The sequence below is a fragment of the Leopardus geoffroyi genome, chromosome B4, assembly GCF_018350155.1.
Source record: "Leopardus geoffroyi isolate Oge1 chromosome B4, O.geoffroyi_Oge1_pat1.0, whole genome shotgun sequence".
In the NCBI taxonomy this organism is placed as follows: Eukaryota; Metazoa; Chordata; class Mammalia; order Carnivora; family Felidae; genus Leopardus; species Leopardus geoffroyi.
The window spans coordinates 43,225,759-43,247,726 of record NC_059341.1 but is presented as its reverse complement, the minus strand read 5'-3'; the positions used below and the strand labels follow the sequence as shown (position 1 = coordinate 43,247,726).

Genomic DNA, 21,968 nt, shown 5'->3' with positions numbered 1-21,968 from the left:
CAAGGCTCTTGGCGCGTCAGAGAAACTCCCTCCCGCCCCGCCTGTCTGCCCACGACTTCCCTCTCATGCCCTTCCCTTCGGACAAACTCAGTGAGGCTGGCCCCTTGTTTTCTCTCACTCCACAAGCTCCCATCAGGCTTCCGACCAACCCAGACTCTGAAACTGCTGGGTCCCCGTGTCCTCCTTGTCCCCAGATCGAGAAAAAAAGATCATGTGGTCTGTTAGTTGCCTTTCCTTGAGTTTGTTTATTTTGAGAGAGAGATCATGCACAGGTGAGAGGCGGAGAGAGAGAGAGGGAGAGAGAGAGCCTCCCAAGCAGGCTCCGCACTCTCAGAGCAGAGCCCCCGATTCGGACCCAGTCTCACCAACTGTGAGATCATGACCTGAACCAAAGTCAAGAGGAGGATGTTTAACCAACTGAGTCACCCAGGTGTCCCAGATGTTTCTAGCTCCTTAAAAATAACAAGTTTTGGGGCGCCTGGGTGACTCAAGTCGGTTAAGCGTCTGACTTCAGCTCAGGTCACGATCTCTTGGTCTTGTGAGTTCAAACCCCATGTCGGGCTCTGGGCTGACAGCTCGGAGCCTGGAGCCTGCTTCGGATCCTATGTCTCCCTCTCTCTCTGCCCCTCCCCTGCTCCTGCTCTGTCTCTCTCTGTCTTTCAAAAATGATTAAATGCTAAAAAAAAAAAAAAAAAAATTATTTTAGGAACTTAACTTCTGTTATATTTTGTTTTTTAAAATTTTTTTTTTCAACGTTTATTTATTTTTGGGACAGAGAGAGACAGAGCATGAACGGGGGAGGGGCAGAGAGAGAGGGAGACACAGAATCGGAAACAGGCTCCAGGCTCCGAGCCATCAGCCCAGAGCCCGACGCGGGGCTCGAACTCACGGACCGCGAGATCGTGACCTGGCTGAAGTCGGACGCTTAACCGACTGCGCCACCCAGGCGCCCCAACTTCTGTTATATTTTGAATCAACACATGATAAAACCATGCAAACTTCTGAAATTATTTTTTTTTTCTAATTCTGTATGCTATTCACAGATGGCTTGGCATCAGGCCCCAATAACTCAAACTGGTAAAAGTCTTCTCTTGGTTATTCTCTTCTTATAACTGTCCTCAGTGGGATGCCTGGGTGCCTCAGTTGGTCGAGCATCTGACTCTTGGTCTCAGTTCAAGTCTTGATCTCAGGGTCGTGAGTTCAAGCCCCAAGTTGAGCTCCGTGCTGGGCGTGAAGCCTGCCCGTTAAAAAAAATGTCCTCAGAGGTCCCACACTCTCCTGTGTTTCTCTCTCCGTCTTAGCCCTTCTTGTCCCACTGGGGCCCCCTGCCCATCACCTAGACACTGGTGTCCCATGGGGCTCTGTCCCGGACTCTTTTCTTCAGCATATCCTACCTGGGTATTATCCCTTTCCATGGCATCAGCTTTCCCCATTTGCTGCTAAATCTATAATCTGTATAAGTAGGCCAGATCTCAGTAAGCTGGCATTGTTCTGATTTCGACTTTAACCGACAGTAACCAATGTTGTCCATTTTCACCGGGCAGTTCACAATGGAACGCTCATCACATTCTCACAATGAAAGGACACCCAACAGTTAAGAACAGAGATGATCGATCAAGACAGAGATAGTGACTGAAAAAATGGTCTAGTTAGGATACAACTTTTGCCGCTCTAGCAGAGAGATCTCAAAATGCAGTGACTTAAATAAGGGAAAGCATTTTTCAGTAACACAAAAGTCTAGGCTAGAGTGGCCTTTGGATGATTCAGGAATGCTCCTTGCTCTGCCTTCTTTGACACATGGTTTCCGTCTTACGGTCGACAATAGAAGTTCTGAGCATAGTCATTGTGTCCACATTCCAGCCCGTGGTAAGGAACAAAGGGGGAGCACAGAACCCGACACTTACTTCTGAAGTCATAAAAAGCCACACACATCATGTTCCCCAACACCCCAATCGCCAGAATTTAGTCACATGCCACACTCAGCTGCGAGGGAGGAGGTGAGAAATGGAAGTTTTTAGCTAGGCAGCTTGTCCTCAGCTAAAACCCAGTTGTGTTAGTAAAAATAGAATTGGAGAAGGGGTAATAAAATACAACCAACCGTTTCTGCTGCACGTGAAACAGATGTTTCTGAAGTTATTATTTTCACTTAGTCTTTTCACTACCTCTATTTCCTATTTTATTATATTCTGTTTCATTGTTTTAAAACTTGCTCATAATTCACCCATCATATTATGACCACTGTAGATGAGGACCCATACTTTGAAAAACATGGTTCTAAGCCTACCGTGTCAAATATGGTACCCAGTAGCCACATGGGCTATTGAGCGCTCAAAATGTGATTAGCCTGAAGTGTTATGTGTTGTTAGTGTAGAATCCCATACCAGATTTCAAAGACTTGTTACCAAAAACAGAACAGGAAGCACCTTTAGCGATATTTATATTGATTAAATGTTGAAATGATAGGGGCACCTGGGTGGCTCAGTCGGTTAAGCGTCCGACTTCGGCTCAGGTCACGATCTCGCGGTCCGTGAGTTCGAGCCCCGCGTCAGGCTCTGGGCTGATGGCTCAGAGCCTGGAGCCTGCTTCCGATTCTGTGTCTCCCTCTCTCTCTGCCCCTCCCCCGTTCATGCTCTGTCTCTCTCTGTCCCAAAAATAAATAAACGTTGAAAAAAAAAATTAAAAAAAAAAAAAAAGAAAATGCAAAATTACATAGGAGGCTCACAGTCTATATGTCTGTGAAACCATACTGCTCTAAACCCTAGGTGCAAATGTTAAACTCCCTCTGAATATTAATACTTGAATATTCCACAAGTACTTGCTAAAACTAGACTCTTTCGCTTCCCAGCCCTTAGCCCTCCTGTCTTCTTTGTGTCCCCACTCAGTGCATCCTCAGCGAAGGGCATTCAATCAGTTAAAGGCAACACAATCCACTCAGCGACCTACCAGGAAAACTGAAAGGCATATTCTCCTTTATCTATCACATTCATGTATTCACTGTGTGCTGTCACGTTACCTCTTAAATGTGATATAAATCTATCAGTCATTTTCTAATCTCATCATGAATGCCCTAGTTCAAAATACCATCGTCTGTCACCTAGATAATTGTATCAGTTCCCAAATGGCCTCTCTGCCTCCTGGGTTGTCTCCTTCCAGTCAGTCCTTCAAAGTGACCTTTCTGAGAAACAAATCTGGAGAAGTCACTTCACACCTTGATCACTCTCCTAAACACCTTACTAGTGCCAACAAGCTCCTTTTTTATTTGAAGCCAGCTTGCTTCACTTTTCTGAATGCATGGGCCTCTTCTCTGTACCAAGTGCTTTCCATCTCACTAAATGTGTCATGATTATTCTTACCTCCTGAGCCTTTGTATACATCATTCCTTATGTGCTTAGAATGCATTTTTTTTAATCGCCTTCTCCCCTCTGGCTAAACACTACTCATATTTCAGAGCTTCATTAAAATTTTGCTTTCCCATTAGAATTCTTCTCCAAAGCCCAAGACTGGATTATGTGTCCCTCTTCTGCGCTCCCAGAGCATCCTGAACTTCGATAAGAATGTTTGGCCACTAAAAGGATGAGATCGTGCCATTTGAGACAGCACGAATGGACCTTGAGGGTATTATGCTAAGTGAAATAAGTCAGAGTGAGAAAGACAAATACCATATGATTTCACTCATAAGTGGAAACTTAAAAAAAATGAATAAAAAGCAAAAGGAAGAATTGGACCTATGAATACAGAGAATAAACTATATTCTGTTCGCCCACTGGTAGGCAAATGGGTGAATGGGAGTGGGAGACACAGGCTTCCAGTTATGGGGTGAATAAGTCACGGGAAAAAAAGGCACAGCAGAGGAAGATAGTCAATGTATCTGTATAGCAATGTATAGGGACAGATAGTTGCGGCACTTGTAGTGGACATTGCACAATGTGGAATGTATAAACTTGTCACTGTGTGGCATGCCTGAGACAAATGTAACAGTGTGTGTCAACTGTATTCAAATAGATACATAAATAACATTGCATTAAAACGCACGTACAAAAGACGTTTGTACAAAAGACGTTTCTAGGGGCGCCTGGGTGGCGCAGTCGGTTAAGCGTCCGACTTCAGCCAGGTCACAATCTCGCGTTCCGTGGGTTCGAGCCCCGCGTCGGGCTCTGGGCTGATGGCTCAGAGCCTGGAGCCTGTTTCCGATTCTGTGTCTCCCTCTCTCTCTGCCCCTCCCCCGTTCATGCTCTGTCTCTCTCTGTCCAAAAAATAAATAAACGTTGAAAAAAAAAATTAAAAAACAAAACAAAACAAAACAAAAGACGTTTCTAACAGTGCTAGATGCTCGAAAGAATCATTGGAGCACTATGTCGGTGAACACGTTGCTCACCAGTGTGTGCAGTGTGGTACACACTCCTGGAAGAAACAGGCACAAAAATCGTGGGTAACAGTGGTATCTGAGTGAATGAAGCCACACCGTCAATTTCAGTGAAACGCTATATTTAATTAACGCTTTGCACTACACGTTACACGCTGTATATACGAACGTGTTCAAAAAGGTGACTCTGGCAATGCGGGCTCCATGAATGACTCCGTTTGCTGCTATTTCCAAATAAGAAGGCAGAAAATATTAAGGAAAAAAAAAAATCACAGTTAAAGAAGACAATAACCAACATAAAAATATGCTAGCGGAAGAGTAGATTAGGAGGTGCAAAAACAAAAACAACAACAACAACAACAACAAAACACAGCAGTGATCTGGAAGACAGGATAATAGAAAGCACCCAAGCTAAAGAGCAAAAAAAGCAAAGAATTTTTAAAAGGAGGATACGTTAAGGAATCTTTTTGACAGAATCAAGCAAATAAATATTCATGTTATAGGGGCCAAAAAAAAATAATAATGTTTGGCTACTGTATTTTTATTGCTTGTTTATTTGTCTGCTTTCACACCCACAGAACATAAGACCTTTTAGTGCATACCTGTTTCTACATATTCGACTGTTCCATCTCCATAATTTGCATGATACTGAGCCCTACTTGGCTCAATAAATACTTATAAAACAACCAGATAGTTGGATGGATGGATGGATAGTTTGAATAGATAGATAGTTGAATACATGATGGATGGATGGATGGATGAAATAGTTTATATGATTAAAGACTGTTGAAGAGTAGTGTATTTAGAAGGCAGTAACAAAACGTGTGTGTACAGTAAATGATAAAGACTATTGTGATTTTTGCACTGTAGGTCAAAGCTTTCTTCTTGAGGTCCTACCATGTCTCTTTTCAGCTTCTCACTGTCTCAATACAGGAAAATATTTTCTATTTTCATTCCCCCAGGATCTGGCTCCGCATCCGCCATCCAGTAATATCCCTAAGGTCAAACACCTATTAGCTCGATCCAATATCATTTCCAGAGAGAACTACTGAATGCTGAAACTGCTTCAACATGTGAGCAGGCATATCTAATGGAGGACTTGCAGGCATGCTGACCTGCAGTGAAATAGCTATTTTGAGCCTGTCCAGTGTTGCTTAAATTGTAGCTTCCCTTGCCAACTATTCAGGCAAGAGACGTGAGGAAAGCCACAAAAGGAACTGTGGGGAAGTGGAACGAAGAAGTAAGAGAGAGAAGGGGTTGCAAACCCGATTAGCTGCTTTACAGCAAAAGGCAGAGAAAGCGAGCATGAAGGGGAATGTGGATTTTATCCCTCCAGGAATTCTCTTTAGCCCACAAGGAATTAACCTTGACTGTAATTAGGCCCCTGAGAGCAATGACCCTTCCACAGAAGTTCAGAGACCTCTACTTTGTTTAGACACCATGTGTGGGTGGAACTTCCTGTTTGCACAGAGAGCAGCATAAAGCCTAGTTGCTCTGAGGAATGTCTGGGACCAGACCAGTTGCAGGGGAGCGGGGTGCAGTACAGTCTGGTCTCCTGGGGGCCCTTGTCCCTGCAGCATGGGGAAGAACAAACTCCTTCATCCAAATCTTATTCTCCTCCTTCTGATCTTCCTGCCTGCAGATGCCTCAGTCCCTGGAAAACCGTGAGTGTCACATAGAACATAAAGAATCCTTTCCCTAAAAGAGAATCCTCTCTGATTCTCCTTCGTATGATTCATTTGTCTTTCCCATGAAACTGTCACCTTCTTACCCCTAAAGTCTCTTCCCATGATGAGATTTCATAAATCTGGTTTATTCATTCTTTACTTATTCTTAACTGATCCTCTCCAACTCTCCAAATCTCTGAATTTCTAAATTTGCTAGGCATATGCAAAGACTTTCTAAGGGGCTTTGGGAAGTGATCCTTTCAAAGGAATCGATTTCCAGATCCTCACATTCAGATTGCTTGCTCTCGACCGTGCTATTTATCCTTTATTACTTCGCCTTCCTTCATTGTCCATCTTCCACTTTATAAAAGAAAGACAAAAAGAAAGAAAGAAAGAAAGAAAGAAAGAAAGAAAGAAAGAAAGAAAGAAAGAAAGAAAAAGGCAAACCTCTCCTTCAATCGTATGCTACCATGGAGCACTGTCCTGTATAAAATCTGTATAAAAATCTGTATAAAAATCTGTATAAAATCTGTAGGATGCCAAATCATAAAAACGATTTGAACTATTGATATTGGTGTGGAGAAAGCAAAGGACTCTAACGATGAGGGAGAAAATTCTTTGGCAGATTATGGGATGATGAATGCTTTGTTTCAACAAAGTTGAGGGGGATCCGAACGAAATACCAGCTGACAGGTGATTAGAAGCGATTCTTGATAATAGATACTTGGTGAATGTTGGTATATAATGCAGAAGGAGTTGCAAAAGCCGGTAACAACAATATACTTGTTTTATCTGTGTTTTATTTACTTTCAGGTAGACAGTTGTTCGTGGCACTCATGTCTATACAGACTAAAAATAGCAACACAATTAATGTTAGGCCTCTTTCAATTCTCGCTATTAAGGAATAGCCATTCGTGGAAACACAAAAACAGCTCATTGTTCTCATTAAATATGTGCTTGGAAAATATTTTGATTTGCTATAGTATGTGTGAATCGTGACTTGTAATACATTCATATTGTTTTGATCGGTTGTATTCTCGTAAGACTTCTAAAAATAATTCAATCCAGAAGAAAATGCTTAGCATTTACAACTTTATGGTCGCATAAAGAGTTAAAGTTAAATTAAGCACCCATCCATAGTATCATATGTATGAGCATATGTATATATATACATATATAGTTAATAAAGAAGCCAGAGTTATCCATGAACATATTTTGAAGCATTAAAGTCTTAGGACAAACTTCTGTGTAGTCAGTGGCATGGTAATTCAAGTTTAAGGAGGAAAAAAGAAAGAAAGATGTTAAATTTCTGACCATCACAGAAAGGACATTTTGACATATTTTTTAATAGGTCATATTGGGTATGTTGTCGCTATAATATTTAAGAACCCATCAAAAACTTATAAAAGACTGATGGAAGTTTTAACTTTAAAAATGTCATTGGAAATAGTATTTTTTTGCTATTATTTGTGACAAAAAATATACATGTGACAACTTGTGACACATGTAACAACTTGTAACAACGTGTGACAAAAATATACATGTTTACTTGAAAATATGTAAGGAATGTGTAGTGTCTAAAAATTATTTTAGGAATTCTGTGAGCAGAAATGTTTGAAAACTACACAGCCAAAAAAACTATGTACGAGGGTATTGTCAAAGTCTGTTCTGCTCGTGAGTTACCTCGGCCCAAAATTCAATCACTAGAAGGCCATTTGTGGGCGGAACCACTGTCTAGCCAAGAACTGAAGGGCAAATATTGAAAATGCAAACAGCCAGAGTTAGGTAACAAGAAGATAACATTAGTTGCTCACCACAACTGAGACTTTAAACTAATGACTTTCTTTGAGCGTCAGATTCCATATCTACAAAGTGGAAGCAAGTATTTTCCATACGATTTTCACAGGGTTGTTGGATATATATATCCAGGGAAAGTACTTCACGTCGATTGGTTTTTGTAATGTCTCCCCTGAGACCTTGCTTGCTTTTTACAACAGTCCCAGTGTAAAATAGATTTACGACACGATAAGCGTAACCAGCCTATTTCTGATGTGAATTCGGATGCTTGCATACGGTGTTCCTGAAAGTGAGGTGTCTCAGCAACTTTGCTCACACAAGTCAAATGTTCACTGCAATGGCATTGGTGATGGAACAGGGAATAAGTCTCACACGTGCCGTTCCACAGCAGAGATCAATTTCATGTTCACCAATATGTCTTCTTGTGGTAGAGAACGAATGACAGTAACAATAATTGTGATGGAAAATAGTGCTGGCGATAACACCAGGGTGATTCCCCCCCTACACTCTCCTCTAACTGGACTCCCCCATTCCCAGGCAGTACATGGCCCTGGTCCCCTCCCTGCTCCACACCGAGACTCCTGAGAAGGGTTGCATCCTTCTGAGCTACCTGAATGAGACAGTGACTGTAAGTGCTTCCTTGGAGTCCCTCAGGGGAAACCAGAGCCTCTTCACTGACCTGGTGGCAGAGAAGGATTTATTCCACTGCGTCTCCTTCACTGTGAGTATGCCTATTTGACTTAACACACTGGATTCTACTGGTTAGGGTCATAGGCATCTAGAATTCAGTCAAGATAAAACTTTGAGAGCCTGGGAAAGACTTCAGAAAGAAATCTAAATGTAGTAACTATGCATAGGAATTAAGAAGCAGTGTGTGTGAATTTCCAGCCATGGGAACCAAATATTTATAGGCATATTAAAAATCAACTTAGGGGCGCCTGGGTGGCGCAGTCGGTTAAGTGTCCGACTTCAGCCAGGTCACGATCTTGCGGTCCGTGAGTTCGAGCCCCGCGTCGGGCTCTGGGCTGATGGCTCAGAGCCTGGAGCCTGTTTCCGATTCTGTGTCTCCCTCTCTCTCTGCCCCTCCCCCATTCATGCTCTGTCTCTCTCTGTCCCAAAAATAAATAAACGTTGGAAAAAAAAAAAATCAACTTAATGACCAGAGAAAATTTCTGTTAGCCAGGAGGGGAAAAAGCAGTATGCACTGGACAAAGGGAAAATGTGACTTCTTCTTAAAATGTGACTTCTGTAAAATGGAAAATAGAAAAAAAATATTAATAAGGCACACTAGACCAATGCATGACGTACGCCCCCAGTGGTGGCCTGACAGGAACGCATCACCCCATACTGAAGAGTGAAAATTGTAGAAATTCCCATAAGCACATATCCAATCTCTTCAGAGTTGCCCACACGTAACATGCTTATAGCCTACGGCCAATAAACTATGGTAGTTTTCTTTCCCATAGCCTTAAAATATATTCCTACCATGCCCTTTAAGCACATAACATCAACTTGGTAAAGTTCAGTATATAATTGGATCAGGACTGTATTGTGTGATCTATAAGGAGATGTGAGTCTCACTTATGACCTCTTTTACTGATATATTTTCCTCCATCTTCTGTTCTGTCTCCCCATTTGTAAAATGACAGAAGTAATTCCTGTCCATGGCAACTTCCCCTACTGACAATCAGGGGGGCCCAGTGAAGCAAAGGGGCCAGATGTCCAGGGAGGAGAGGAACATGGGGTGGCGGGGGAAACTTGGGAGACTGAATGGGTTCTTGGGGTCTGTCTTATGTTTCAGGTCCCAAGATCTCCATCCAATGAGGAGGTCATGTTCCTCACTGTCCAAGTGAAAGGACCAACCCAAGAATTCAAGAAGCGGACCACAGTCGTGGTTAAAAATGAAGAGAGTCTCGTCTTCGTCCAGACAGACAAAGCCATCTACAAACCAGGGCAAACAGGTACAAAGAGGCCCTCCAGTTAGAACAACTCCCAAAAGAAAAGATCTTCCTCCCCTGCATATTCCCCAAAGGCCTTGTAGTCCTGGTTCTTTAAAAGCTTGTCTCGGGGCGCCGGGGTGGCGCAGTCGGTTAAGCGTCCGACTTCAGCCAGGTCACGATCTCGCGGCCCGTGAGTTCAAGCCCCGCGTCAGGCTCTGGGCTGATGGCTCAGAGCCTGGAGCCTGTTTCCGATTCTGTGTCTCCCTCTCTCTCTGCCCCTCCCCCGTTCATGCTCTGTCTCTCTCTGTCCCAAAAATAAATAAATGTTGAAAACAATTTTAAAAAAATAAATAAATAAATAAATAAAAGTTTGTCTCACCAGCCCATAGGCCTGACTTAAGGTCTCTGGGACTCATGGAAACTATTTCTGTTTCAGTGAAGTTTCGTGTTGTCTCATTGGATGAAAATTTTCACCCCCTGAGTCAGTTGGTGAGTCTCCAAATGTCTATATGGAATCATTCTTATCTGGATAAACAATCTGGAAGCCTGTTTTTGGTGTTGGAGGAGGACCAGGGAGAGGAAGAATCTGGTATCACTAGTGGTGATTTCTGGCAATACAACAGTGAGAGGTCCTCATTTAAACCAGAACCCCAGCTCAAGAGAGTACCTAATTCTTTCCATCTTGGTACTGGTACTTAGTCACCTGTCACACAGTTAAACTTATTCCTTATAAAGTTCTCAATTAGGCAAATTAGAAAGAGATATTACATAATAGGCCCACCTACACCATCAAACAGCTTAAATTCAAATAAACTATCAAAGAGTTAGAATTTTTCTAAACATACCTACCAAAAACCTCCTCTATAAAGGAAGAGTGTAATCAGTCTTTGTTCCTTGAAACTAACACTACTTGATCGCTTCTCAGCCTTTTGGCTAAGATCAAGTGAAACTAACCCTACTTGATATTGATAAGAAATAACTCTTTCAACTTTAATGCAGACATCAAACAAAAAAGTCTTCGTTTTTCTCTCCCAAACCCACCACCCCACCACATCTTCTTGTCTCAAAGGCAATTCTTTTCTTCTAACGCCTTAAACAAAAGATTCTCACGTAATCCCTGCTTCCTCTCTTTGACACTCGCATCCACTACGTCTGCAAGTCATGTTAGCTTGAAATATATCCAGACTATTTCTATTTCTTACCACTTGAATTACTACAATCTCGTCCTGGCCAATATCACGGCTTTTGTTTTTTTAAGTTTATTTATTTTGAGAGAGAGAGAGAGAGAGAGAACGAGCAGGGGAGAGGCAGAGAGTAGAAGGGACAGAGGATCCAAAGCAAGCTCTGTGGTGACAGCAAGCAGAGAGCCCAAGGCAGGGCTCAAACTCATGAACCATGAGATCATGACCTGAGCCAAAGCTGGAAGCTCAACCAACTGAGCCACCCAGGTGCCCCATGGCCAATATCACTTCTAAAAAAGACTATTTCAGTAACCTTGAAGCTGGTCTCCTAGTTTCTACTTTCACATCTCCGTCTAAAATAAACACCTTATCCATCATTGTAGCAGCCTTACCGTGTCCCCCGTTTTTTCTTCTTGGCATTTCCCTACCTGATATATAAGTCAGGTGTGTGAGTGTGTGTGTGTATATAATATGTTTATCATATATATCCTTTATATTTCAGATACATGACTGATATATCATTGATATATATCTTAAATTCATAAATATTAAATATCAAATCAGTATCCATATAAAATTATAAATATATAAATATTAAGAATATATAAAATATGTATCTTGGGGCAGCTGGGTGGCTCAGTCGGTTAAGGTCTGACTTCAGCTCAGGTCATGATCTCACGGTTGGTGGGTTGGAGCCCTGCATCGGGCTCACTGTCGTCAGCACACAACCCGCTTTGGATCCTTTGTCCCCTTTTCTCTGCCCCACCCCACTTGTGCTCTCTCAAAAATAAATACACATTTTTTTTAAATGACTAAATATTGATAGCAGAGGAGCTATTCCTCTTCTTTATTCTTCGAACTAAGAATTCTTTGGCCATCTCAATATTTGGATCTGAGTATGGTTACTTATAATTTTGTTGGTGTTTATTTCTTAATCCGTAAAATTTCATAACAAAGGAGTGAGTATTCCTCACTTGATGCTATAAGCATTGAAGTAATGTCAGTAAATACTATTGCTAATGAAAGGCTGTGCACATACCTATATTTTGCTGATAGCTTAATAAGCTCTTAATATTATTTATTAATTGCTTAAAATAGATTAGTGAAAAGTTTTATAAAACTTAACCTGAATTTTTTTCCTGTTTTACTATAGATAGAGGTATTCTGCATAAAGATGCCTTGCTTATAAATCACAATTAAGAGTATTTGAAAATAATTCTACATTCCTTTATTTCTCTTTTGTCTTTCAGATTCCACTTGTCTTCATTCAGGTAAGCAACAGGAAACATTCCATAATCAGAATTAAAGTAATACATTTAGAGAAAATGTTCACATTTGAGAGGCTGTTACATTCTACCGGAAGCTTGTCATTAAGGGAGAAATGTCTGAGTTCATACAGCACCAGATCGTTTTAAGTCATCTTCCTTCCCTCCCTTCACCACCACCCCATTGGTTGTCTTTGTGAATAACATAGGGGTCTCCATAGATTTCTGTTATTGTCTCTAAGGCTCTAGGCTCTTTTGTAAGTTACGATTACTGTATCCATAGGACCCGAAAGGAAATCGTATCGCACAATGGCAGAAACTCAAGTTAGCGAGTGGTCTCACGCAACTGGCCTTTCCCCTCTCATCAGAGCCCATCCAGGGCTCTTACAAGGTGGTGATACAGAAGGAATCAGGTGGAAGAACGGAGCACCCCTTCGCCGTGGAGGAATTTGGTATGGATAATGGAAAGTCACGGAGCATTTTCTTCATATCCAAACTTCCAGGGCCTGGAATTTGAGGTTATTTAGAGTCCTTTCATTTCCTACATGTGAGGTTGGGCTTCGAGTAGAATCAATTATATCTAACCCCAATGAGACTATCAATAATCTGTGAAGAGGACTTTGTATAGCCGGGTTATTTTTTGTAATAATTTTTAATCTCAAAAAAATGTAAAATACCTTTAAGAGAAGGCTTCCATAATTCATTAAGATTACAGTGATCTGTCACAGTCCTTCAATCAGAATATCCATTTGATGGTAAGGTGGTTGGAGGGAAGAGTACAGCTAACTTTTCAGGACCCTAAAACACTGTTAGGGAATTGTTACAGAGAAACTGAAAATACTAACTCCCCAAAAGTTGAAAAACAATCACTAACTTCCTGTATCTCCGATGAACAGTGCTCCCCAAGTTTGAAGTCCAAGTAACAATGCCAAAGATAATCACTATCTTGGAAGAAGAGGTGAATGTGTCAGTATGTGGCCTGTGAGTTTATTGTTATTATTTTTTTTAATCGTTTGAGAGAATTATTTAAAGGAGATTCACCATGGGGAAGCTGGGTGGCTAGTCAGTTAAGCGTCTGACTCTTAATTTCAGCTCAGGTCATGATCTCGCATTTCCTGAGTTAGAGCCCCACGTCCAGCTCCGTGCTGACATCAGGGAGGATGCTCTCTCTGTTTCTCTCTCTCTCAGCCCCTCCCTCGCTCGTGTGTACTCTCTCTCTCTCTCTCTCAAAATAAGTAAACTTTAAAAAAAAAAAAAAAAGGACACTCGCCATTTGGGATATTTGCACTCATTTCTTTAAGAACAGTGGGAGGACAAATACTTTAAGTACATGGAATCATCCCATCTCTAGAACCTTCCTCGCCTGTTGCTTCTCTATCTTTCCTTCTTATGTTCTTTCATGTCCTTACCAGCGTCGTCCTAACTATCACGGGGCAAGCAACTGTCCCTAGAGAACCTATCTATGAGGACTGATTCTGAAAGTGACAAAGCTATACGCACACACGCACACGTACACACACACACACACAAATGGGATAGTGTTGAAGGATAGTGACTTTCCCATTTCCCAGGTAGAGGAAATTCTGTCATCAACAGATCATTTACGTGACCTTGCATACATAGTGGAAAAATAGCTTTGATTCAGAATTTGTAGAGATAGGCATATTACCAAGATCTCAGCTGAGTCATCGGTCTACCCAAGTCATGTCACATTCCTCTCAGCACTGCCATTTTTCCTGATGAGACTGGACATGATATCTCAGTTTGGTCCTTTCCAACCTTGAAAATTCATGTTTCTAAAATCTAATGCTCCCATCCCCAGTCGTCCATCGATAGCACTAGCAGAAAGAGCAAACAGAGTGAAGAAACCAGCCCTGCCAACGACCGCACACGTAATGCACCCACAATTCCGCAGGGTCCCTGCCCCAGCACTGTCTCAGAGTAATCGCCACCAAATTCCTGATCCTATGTAACTGGTGAGCCAATACTCTTGCAAGTAAAGATTCAGAAGATATTTTAGGGAAGGAAACAAATGCCCTTGAAAACACATCAACCATCAATGACATATCTATATGGCACAACCCCAGTTTCATAAAAAGTAAACAAGTTAAACTCCATATCCATAGAGAAGGCTACACATCACAAGAGGATAATGGAAGGAGACGCCATCATATTAATAGTTTGTATTCCTAGGTAGAATTGAGGGCATATTCTCTCTTCTTTGTTTCGTTGGTATTGTTTTTTTCCCCTCTCTCTTAAGAACAGGGGTAGCTTTGGTAATAAGACATGTATCTTTTAAAAGATGGGATTAAAAATAAAAAATTAAGGGGTAAAAAAGACATCAAAGAAGACTAGTAAATCTCAGCATGTCGCAACTAGAGATTTGTTAAAAAGAAGGGTCATTAGGGGCGCCTGGGTGGCGCAGTTGGTTAAGCGTCCGACTTCAGCCAGGTCACGATCTCGCGGTCCGTGAGTTCGAGCCCTGCGTCAGGCTCTGGGTTGATGGCTCAGAGCCTGGAGCCTGTTTCCGATTCTGTGTCTCCCTCTCTCTCTGCCCCTCCCCTGTTCATGCTCTGTCTCGCTCTGTCCCAAAAATAAATAAACATTGAAAAAAAATTAAAAAAAAAAAAAAAAAAAAAGAAGGGTCATTACTTAACTTACTTGCTCTCAGCATTGTGAAGGCCCTGCAGAGATTAGAGGGAAGTACAGAGAGGAAATATACTTCAGCTAAAGGGGGAATATAAATAGGTAGAAAATGGGGATGTTCAATGCCTGCTTTGATTCATTTGGCGATGTTCCTATGACAGATACACATACGGGAAGCCTGTCCAAGGACATCTGACTATGAGCATGTGCAGAAAGTACAATAACCCTTCGAACTGCTATAGTGGAGAGTCACAGGCCATCTGTGAGAAGTTCAGTCAACAGGTAGGTGGAAGACTGTCCCTCCTAAGGATCTAACAGTAGAGACATTGTTGATAAGCAGTGAGTTACAACAGGGTGCTAACCCAGGAAGAGAACACTCTACAAGAGAATGCTGTGTTAGCCACAGTAATTTACATGTCGGTGATTTAGCACAGTAAGAATTATTTCTTTCTTATAATTGGCTACGGGGGGTGTGCTTGGTTCACCAAGCACCCAGAGTAGTGGAAGTGGAGAGCAGTCTCCAAACCTGGCATTCAAAGCTGCCTTGGACATCTACTTGTATGAAGGAAGAAGGAAAATCATTATACCTGGTAAGCATTTGGGCTGGGCAGGGTATAGGTTTTGCCTTCTTTCCGTGAGCAAGAACTTGTCACATGGCCCCACCTACGTGCCAGGGAGGTAGGAAACACAGTCTTCAGATGGGCAGCCACTTCCTTGCAACAGTTGTGTACTAGGGAAGGGGGGCCTGGCTTTGGTGAAAAGTTAGGTCCTCGCTACAGTAAGATTACCCACAAATTTTTTTTTTAATTTTTTTTTTCAACGTTTATTTATTTTTGGGACAGAGAATGACAGAGCATCAACGGGGGAGGGGCAGAGAGAGAGGGAGACACAGAATCGGAAACAGGCTCCAGGCTCTGAGCCATCAGCCCAGAGCCCGACGCGGGGCTCGAACTCACGGACCGCAAGATCGTGACCTGGCTGAAGTCGAACGCTTCACCGACTGCGCCACCCAGGCGCCCCTACCCACAAATTTTTAAGGCATGCCTATCCCATTAACTCTAGGGAATATCAGATACTAAGAAATATATGTCTGTAATAAACCAGATGCTATCAGGAAATGTAATCATAACTAATCCCTAGAGAATATTTATTGTGTTCTTGTCATTAGAAAACCCCTGGGTTACATTGTCTCCCCCAAAAATCCCACCAGATTAACCGACCACTGACCTGTCCGGTATTACGTTTCTGTATTTTGCTTTATCCCCTCCTAGCTAAACAGCCAGGGCTGCTTTTCTCAACAAATAAAAACCAAGATCTTCCAGATGAAGAGACAAGGGTATGAAATGAAGCTTGAAGTGGAGGCCAAGATCCAAGAAGAAGGAACAGGTTTGTGTACCATGTGGGTATGGGGGGGAAAAGCAATGAACACTGATTTATTTCCTTTGCCAAATTACGAATTGGAAAGGAAGTAGTAACATAAGAAGTTCAGGGGGAATTGGGGCACCTGGGTGGCTCCGTCGGTTGAGCATCTGACTGGGGCTCAGGTCATGATCTCGCAGTTCGCAAGTTCGAGCACCAAGCTGGGCTCTGTGCTGACAGCTCGGAGCCTGGAGCCTGCTTCTGACTCTGTGTCTCCCTCTCTCTCTGCCCCTCCCCTGTTTGTGCTCTCTCTTTCTCTCAAAAATAAGTTAAAAACATTAAAAAAAAAAAAAAAAACAAGAAGAAGAAGTTCAGGGGGGATCATCCTTCCAAAAAGCAATTTATTTTCTTTCTTTTTTTTTTTTTTCCAGAGGTAGAATTAACTGGAAAAGGATCCAGTGAAATAACAAGAACCATAACCAAACTCTCATTTGTGAAAGTGGACCCATACTTTAGACAAGGGATCCCCTTCTTTGGGCAGGTGGAGTATTTTCTAATTCACAAATCAAATTATGTAGCGTCATCTAATAAACACATATCCTGCTAAAACCAGACCTGCTTAATATTATCTATTGATTAATATAGCCAAAGGTATAAAACCACATAAAAATAAATCTTTCCCTCTATGAATTTGTATATGAAATCTATAAAATCATTCTAAAGCACCATCAAAATCAGAAAGGTTGTTTTCCCCCACTTTTTGAACAGCATTGTGCGATGTCACTCAATCTTTTCATCTTTTCACTACCGGTAGATAGTGTCAGGTTTTTATATTTCCTCACAAGAATCTCAAAATTCCCCGTGGCCACTTACATGATCCTCTGATCACTTACATGATCCTAACTTTATATGGTAGTGAGTGGGTAAGTGGCTTTAATTTTATTTTGAAGTCTAAAAGATTCTACTGTACCTAGTGTTTCTCCGTGGATATTACAGTTAACATTACTTTCTTTTACACTCGCAAGAATTTATTAAAAACCAGTGCGCATAAGGGTAAAATACTGCTGTGTAAGATTTCCGGATTCTAAAAATACAAATTTTCTCACGTGTCTACGAAAAACCTTGTATTGTTATTTTTCTATTGGAAACAGACATGTGCAAATGGGTCTTTCTGACTCCAAAAGTCTGAGATGACAGTTGTATGCCCACCAATGAGTAATTACCGTGTATCATATTCTTAATGGACATGTTATTGAGGTTTCAGGTGTGGAGACTGTAAAAGACAGAGGGACTAGACCCCCATTAAGAAGTGGCGAAGTGTGTTTTAGAATGTCTCGATTATGTTATGACAGCAAACAATTTCAGAAACTTTAGTCACTTCCTAAAATGCACAGTCTACTTATTTTTAATTTCTCAGAGGTATATTGTACTATTTTTGTATTTCCTTCCTGCCAAATAACTACCCCATTAGTCATAAGACTCTCTCATCAGTTCCAGAGAATCTAACCTTGACTTTGCCCGCGCAGCCAATGTTTCATTGGCGAACTCAGATCTTATTAATTAATTACATACGTTGATCCAAGTCTTTGAACAGTGTTTCCTGCAACCGAAAGGGGCTTCTACTGAAAAAAAATCATCCTCTTTGAAATCTTCACTGGACTACTCATCTACTGAGTTCCATATTAGCTATTAGCAGTAATTTCACTCGAAGCCCTTACTGAATACAATATGATTCGCCTCAATTTTGCATTTTGCACACGGGGAGTGCCTCCTGCTATCTGCCTACCTTCCAAAAGTTGGAAAATCTAGACTGAGAAGCAGATATATAAAAAGCAACTAGAAAAGTACACGGGATAATGTATTAGCAACTTCTAACTTGTGCATTTATTATACTTCAGAACACTAATCCATGAAAAGCTAACGGTCAGCCACCAAATAAGTGCCTGGGGCTCAATTAAGCTTGGCTAAGGGGTTAAAAATTGTCATTACGATCTGACTCCTGTGTTCTGTGACTCTCCAAGGGTTCTATGTAACCCACAGCACTTCTAAAATATCCAGAGAATACACTTTTCAGGTCATCCCTATCTTCATTTCCATGATTCTCCATCCCTTTCCACTGCTTTACTGTTTGTCTCCGGACTGATGACTACTAAACACGTATATATCATTTATGCATTTATTTAACATCTATCTCTTTTACTAGACGGTGAGCTCTATCTAGATGGCGGAGCTTTGCTTTGTTCACTGCGATAGCCTCAATGCCCGGAACCATATCCAACATATAGGATGTACTCAATAAATATTTGTGATAGAATGAATGTTTGGTGACTGCTGGGTATTAACCATATAACTGACCCACAGATTTTAATCTTCAGGTGCAGCTAGTGGATGGGAAAGGCGTCCCCATGCCAAACGAACTCATCTTCATCACAGCAAATGAAGCTAACTATAAATCCAATGCGACCACTGATGAGCATGGCCTGGTACAGTTCTCTATCGACCCCACCAGCGTGGTGGGCACCTCTCTCACTGTCAGGGTAAGTTGGAAGAGAAGTCACCAATGGCATGAAATAGCCTCGGAAATAAGGTTGCAACCTAGAAGTGATGACATTTCCAAGTGGTGTTTAGTCCTACGGAAATGAAAACAAAAAAGAAATGATCAGTCAATTTTTCAGGTCAACTTTGAAAACATTATTAAAAGGGAGGCAGTATAGTGTTGTGGTTAAAAGCGTGGGTTCCGTGTGTGCGCTGTCGAGAACGCAAAATGGTGTGGCCACTGTGGAAAACAGCACGGCAGTTCCTCCAAAATTTAAAAATAGAACTACCATATGATCCAGTAATCTCATTCTGGATGTATATTCAAAATAATTGAAAGCAGAGTCTCAAAGAGATATTTGCACACTCATGTTGATAATAACACTACTCACATTAACCAGGAAGGGGAAGCAACTCAAATATCCACCAACAGATGAACGGAAAAACAAAAGGTAGTCTATACATACAGTGGAATGGTATCAGGTTTAAAAAGAAAGGAAATCTGTCACATGCTACAATGTGAATGAACCCTGAAGACATTATGCTACGTGAAATGGCCCGTTAGCAAACACACACACACACACACACACACACACACACACACACAAACTGTATGATTCCACTTACATTAGGTACCTGAAATAGTCAAGTCATAGAAACAGAAAGTAGAATAGTGGTTGCCAGGGGCTGCAGAGGAGAAATGAGGAATTGTTGTTTATTGGCTTTAGGTGTACAAAGATGAAAAAACTCTGGAGATCTATTGCACACTACTTAATACCAGCAATCTGTTCACTTACAAATAACTAAGATGGTCATTTTTGGTATGTGTTTTTTCCACCATTAAGAAGAAAATGTTTAAAGAAAGAAGAAAGGAAAAAAGGAAAGGGAAGGAAAGGAAAGGAAAGGAAAGAAAAGAAAAGAAAAGAAAAGAAAAGAAAAGAGTAGGTTCCAGAATCAGATAAATTATATTAAAATCCTGGCTTAACTCTATATTAAGAGAAAATAACGAGAAACTTCTATATTTTATTTTCTTATCTGTAAAGTGGGTACAATATTAGTACCTAATTCCTGGGGTTGTTGTGAGAATTAAATAAGATAATACATTTTTTTAATTATTTTTTCTTTTCAACTTTGTATTTAAATTCTAGTTAGCCAATACAGTGCAGTATTGGCTTCAGGAGTAGAATTCAGTGATTCATCACTTCCGTATAACACCCTAGGCTCATCACAACTAGCGCCCTCCTTAATATCCATCACCCATTTAGCCCATCCCCCATCCACCTCTCTCCATCACCCCTCAGTTTGTTCTCTATCATTAAGAGTCTCTTATGGTTTGTTTCCCTCTCTCTTTTCTTTTCCTTCCCATATATTTATCTGTTTTATTTCCTAAATTCCACATATGAGTGAAATCATATGGTATTTTTCTTTCTCTATCTGACTTATTTCACTTGGCATAATACACTCTAACTCCATCCACGTTGTTGCAAATGGCAAGATTTCATTCTTTTCGATGGCTGACTAATATTCCATTGTATTTATATACCACATCTTCTTTATCCATTCATCAGTGGATGGACATTTGGGCTTTTTCCATAATTTGGCTAGTGTTGATAATGCTGCTATAAATATATAGCATTTAAATATATTGGGGTATATGTGCCCCATCAAATAAGATAATACATTTTGAAAGTAATAAGAATTTAAATAAAAACTTGAAACAAAAAAAAGAGGGGGGGGGGGAGAAACAAGAGGAAAAACCTGGTAACCTAAGTTGAGTCGTCCTGAAATGAAGACAGAGACTGCCAGAAAAATGAGAGTAGAGAACATGAGGCTGAGGGTTTTGAGAAAATGTTTGCTACATATAAATTACAGAAAAAGAAAAGGCTGTATTCAGTCAAGCTCTATAGACGAAGAAATAGCGAAAATAACAGAAAATGCCATTGCACAAATTATGATTTACTTACATTCACAAGGAACCCAGAGTCCAGTAGTATGGAGAAATGGGAGGTAACGAAAACACTGCTGTAACTTTTGACGGAAAGCCAGCTGGGGTCCACGTAGCACATGGGAACTTTGCAGAAGCCACAGAGCTACATTACTGTTCTCCGGGGTAAAGAAGTGAGTTTTGCATTAACATGTTAAAGAAGATAAGGTAGATCTAGAGGTCAGAATCAGAAAGGTGATTGACATTCAAGGAAGAATGTAGATCTTGTTGCATTGAGCAGTGAAGTTAATGAAACAACTATGAAATTTAAAAAGTAAGCCTAGGGGCGCCTGGCTGGCTTAGTCGCTTGGGCGGCCGACTTCGACTCAGGTCATGATCTCGCGGTCTGTAAGTTAGAGCCCCGCGTCGGGCTCTGTGCTGACAGCTCGGAGCCTGGAGCCTGTTTCAGATTCTGTGTCTCCCTCTCTCTGACCCTCCCCCGTACATGCTCCGTCTCTCTCTGTCTCAAAAATAAATAAACGTTCAAAAAAAAATTAAAAAAAAATAAAAAGTAACCCTAGAGACTTTAAGAAAAAAAAAAAAAAACATGAGAAACAAAATTTAATAAAGGTTTTTTTTTCTTTTATGAAAGAAAGTGCAATCAACCCAAATGGCTTTTCAAATACTAGGCCCCTAAATAGGCAAAGGAAGACATTATTCTGTATGTAATATATTCATGTTTATAGTATTAGACACAGAATCCTCAAGCTACTTTTAGGAATATCTCAATTTAAAAGCAATGTCCTTTAGGGAGCACCTGGGTGGCTCCATCGGGTAAGCGTCTGACTTCAGCTCAGGTCATGATCTCACCATTTATGAGTTCGAGCCCCACATCGGGCTCTGTGCTGACAGCTCAGAGCCTGGAGCCTGCTTCGGATTTTGTGTCCCCCTCTTTCTCTGTCCCTCCCCCACTCATAGTCTGTCTCTCTCACTCTCAAAAGTAAATAAACATTAAAATATTTTGTAAGTAATGTCCTTTAGTTATCAGGGTTTGGGGATTAAATGTGATGTTTAACTTCTTTTTTAAAAGTTAATGTGTTATTTTGAAATAAAAATAGAAAACATATACTTATGAAAAAGATGATACATATTAAAGCACTTAGTAAGCCCCCTTTAACTGGAATATGAATATTATTACTGTAAAAGCCCATTTTAACATCACTAGCATTTAAGGTTTTTTGGGCGGTTTTATTTTTAGAGGGAGGGGGAGAGAGAAAGAGAGAGTGAGAGC

General features: G+C 41.0%; 1 protein-coding gene across 1 annotated transcript in view; it reads left to right on the top strand.

Moving 5' to 3' along the window:
- The first annotated feature begins 5,848 nt into the window (after positions 1-5,848).
- Positions 5,849-21,968, top strand: part of A2M (alpha-2-macroglobulin) — a 46,214-nt gene continuing 30,094 nt past the window's right edge. Inside the window, exons 1-11 of the mRNA XM_045462908.1 lie at positions 5,849-6,027; positions 8,365-8,548; positions 9,629-9,788; positions 10,204-10,256; positions 12,199-12,219; positions 12,497-12,665; positions 13,110-13,194; positions 15,021-15,141; positions 16,131-16,245; positions 16,650-16,759; positions 18,594-18,755. Of these exons, the coding sequence (XP_045318864.1) occupies positions 5,942-6,027; positions 8,365-8,548; positions 9,629-9,788; positions 10,204-10,256; positions 12,199-12,219; positions 12,497-12,665; positions 13,110-13,194; positions 15,021-15,141; positions 16,131-16,245; positions 16,650-16,759; positions 18,594-18,755 (1,266 nt within the window). The 5' untranslated portion in view covers positions 5,849-5,941. The remainder of the gene's footprint in view (positions 6,028-8,364; positions 8,549-9,628; positions 9,789-10,203; positions 10,257-12,198; positions 12,220-12,496; positions 12,666-13,109; positions 13,195-15,020; positions 15,142-16,130; positions 16,246-16,649; positions 16,760-18,593; positions 18,756-21,968) is intronic.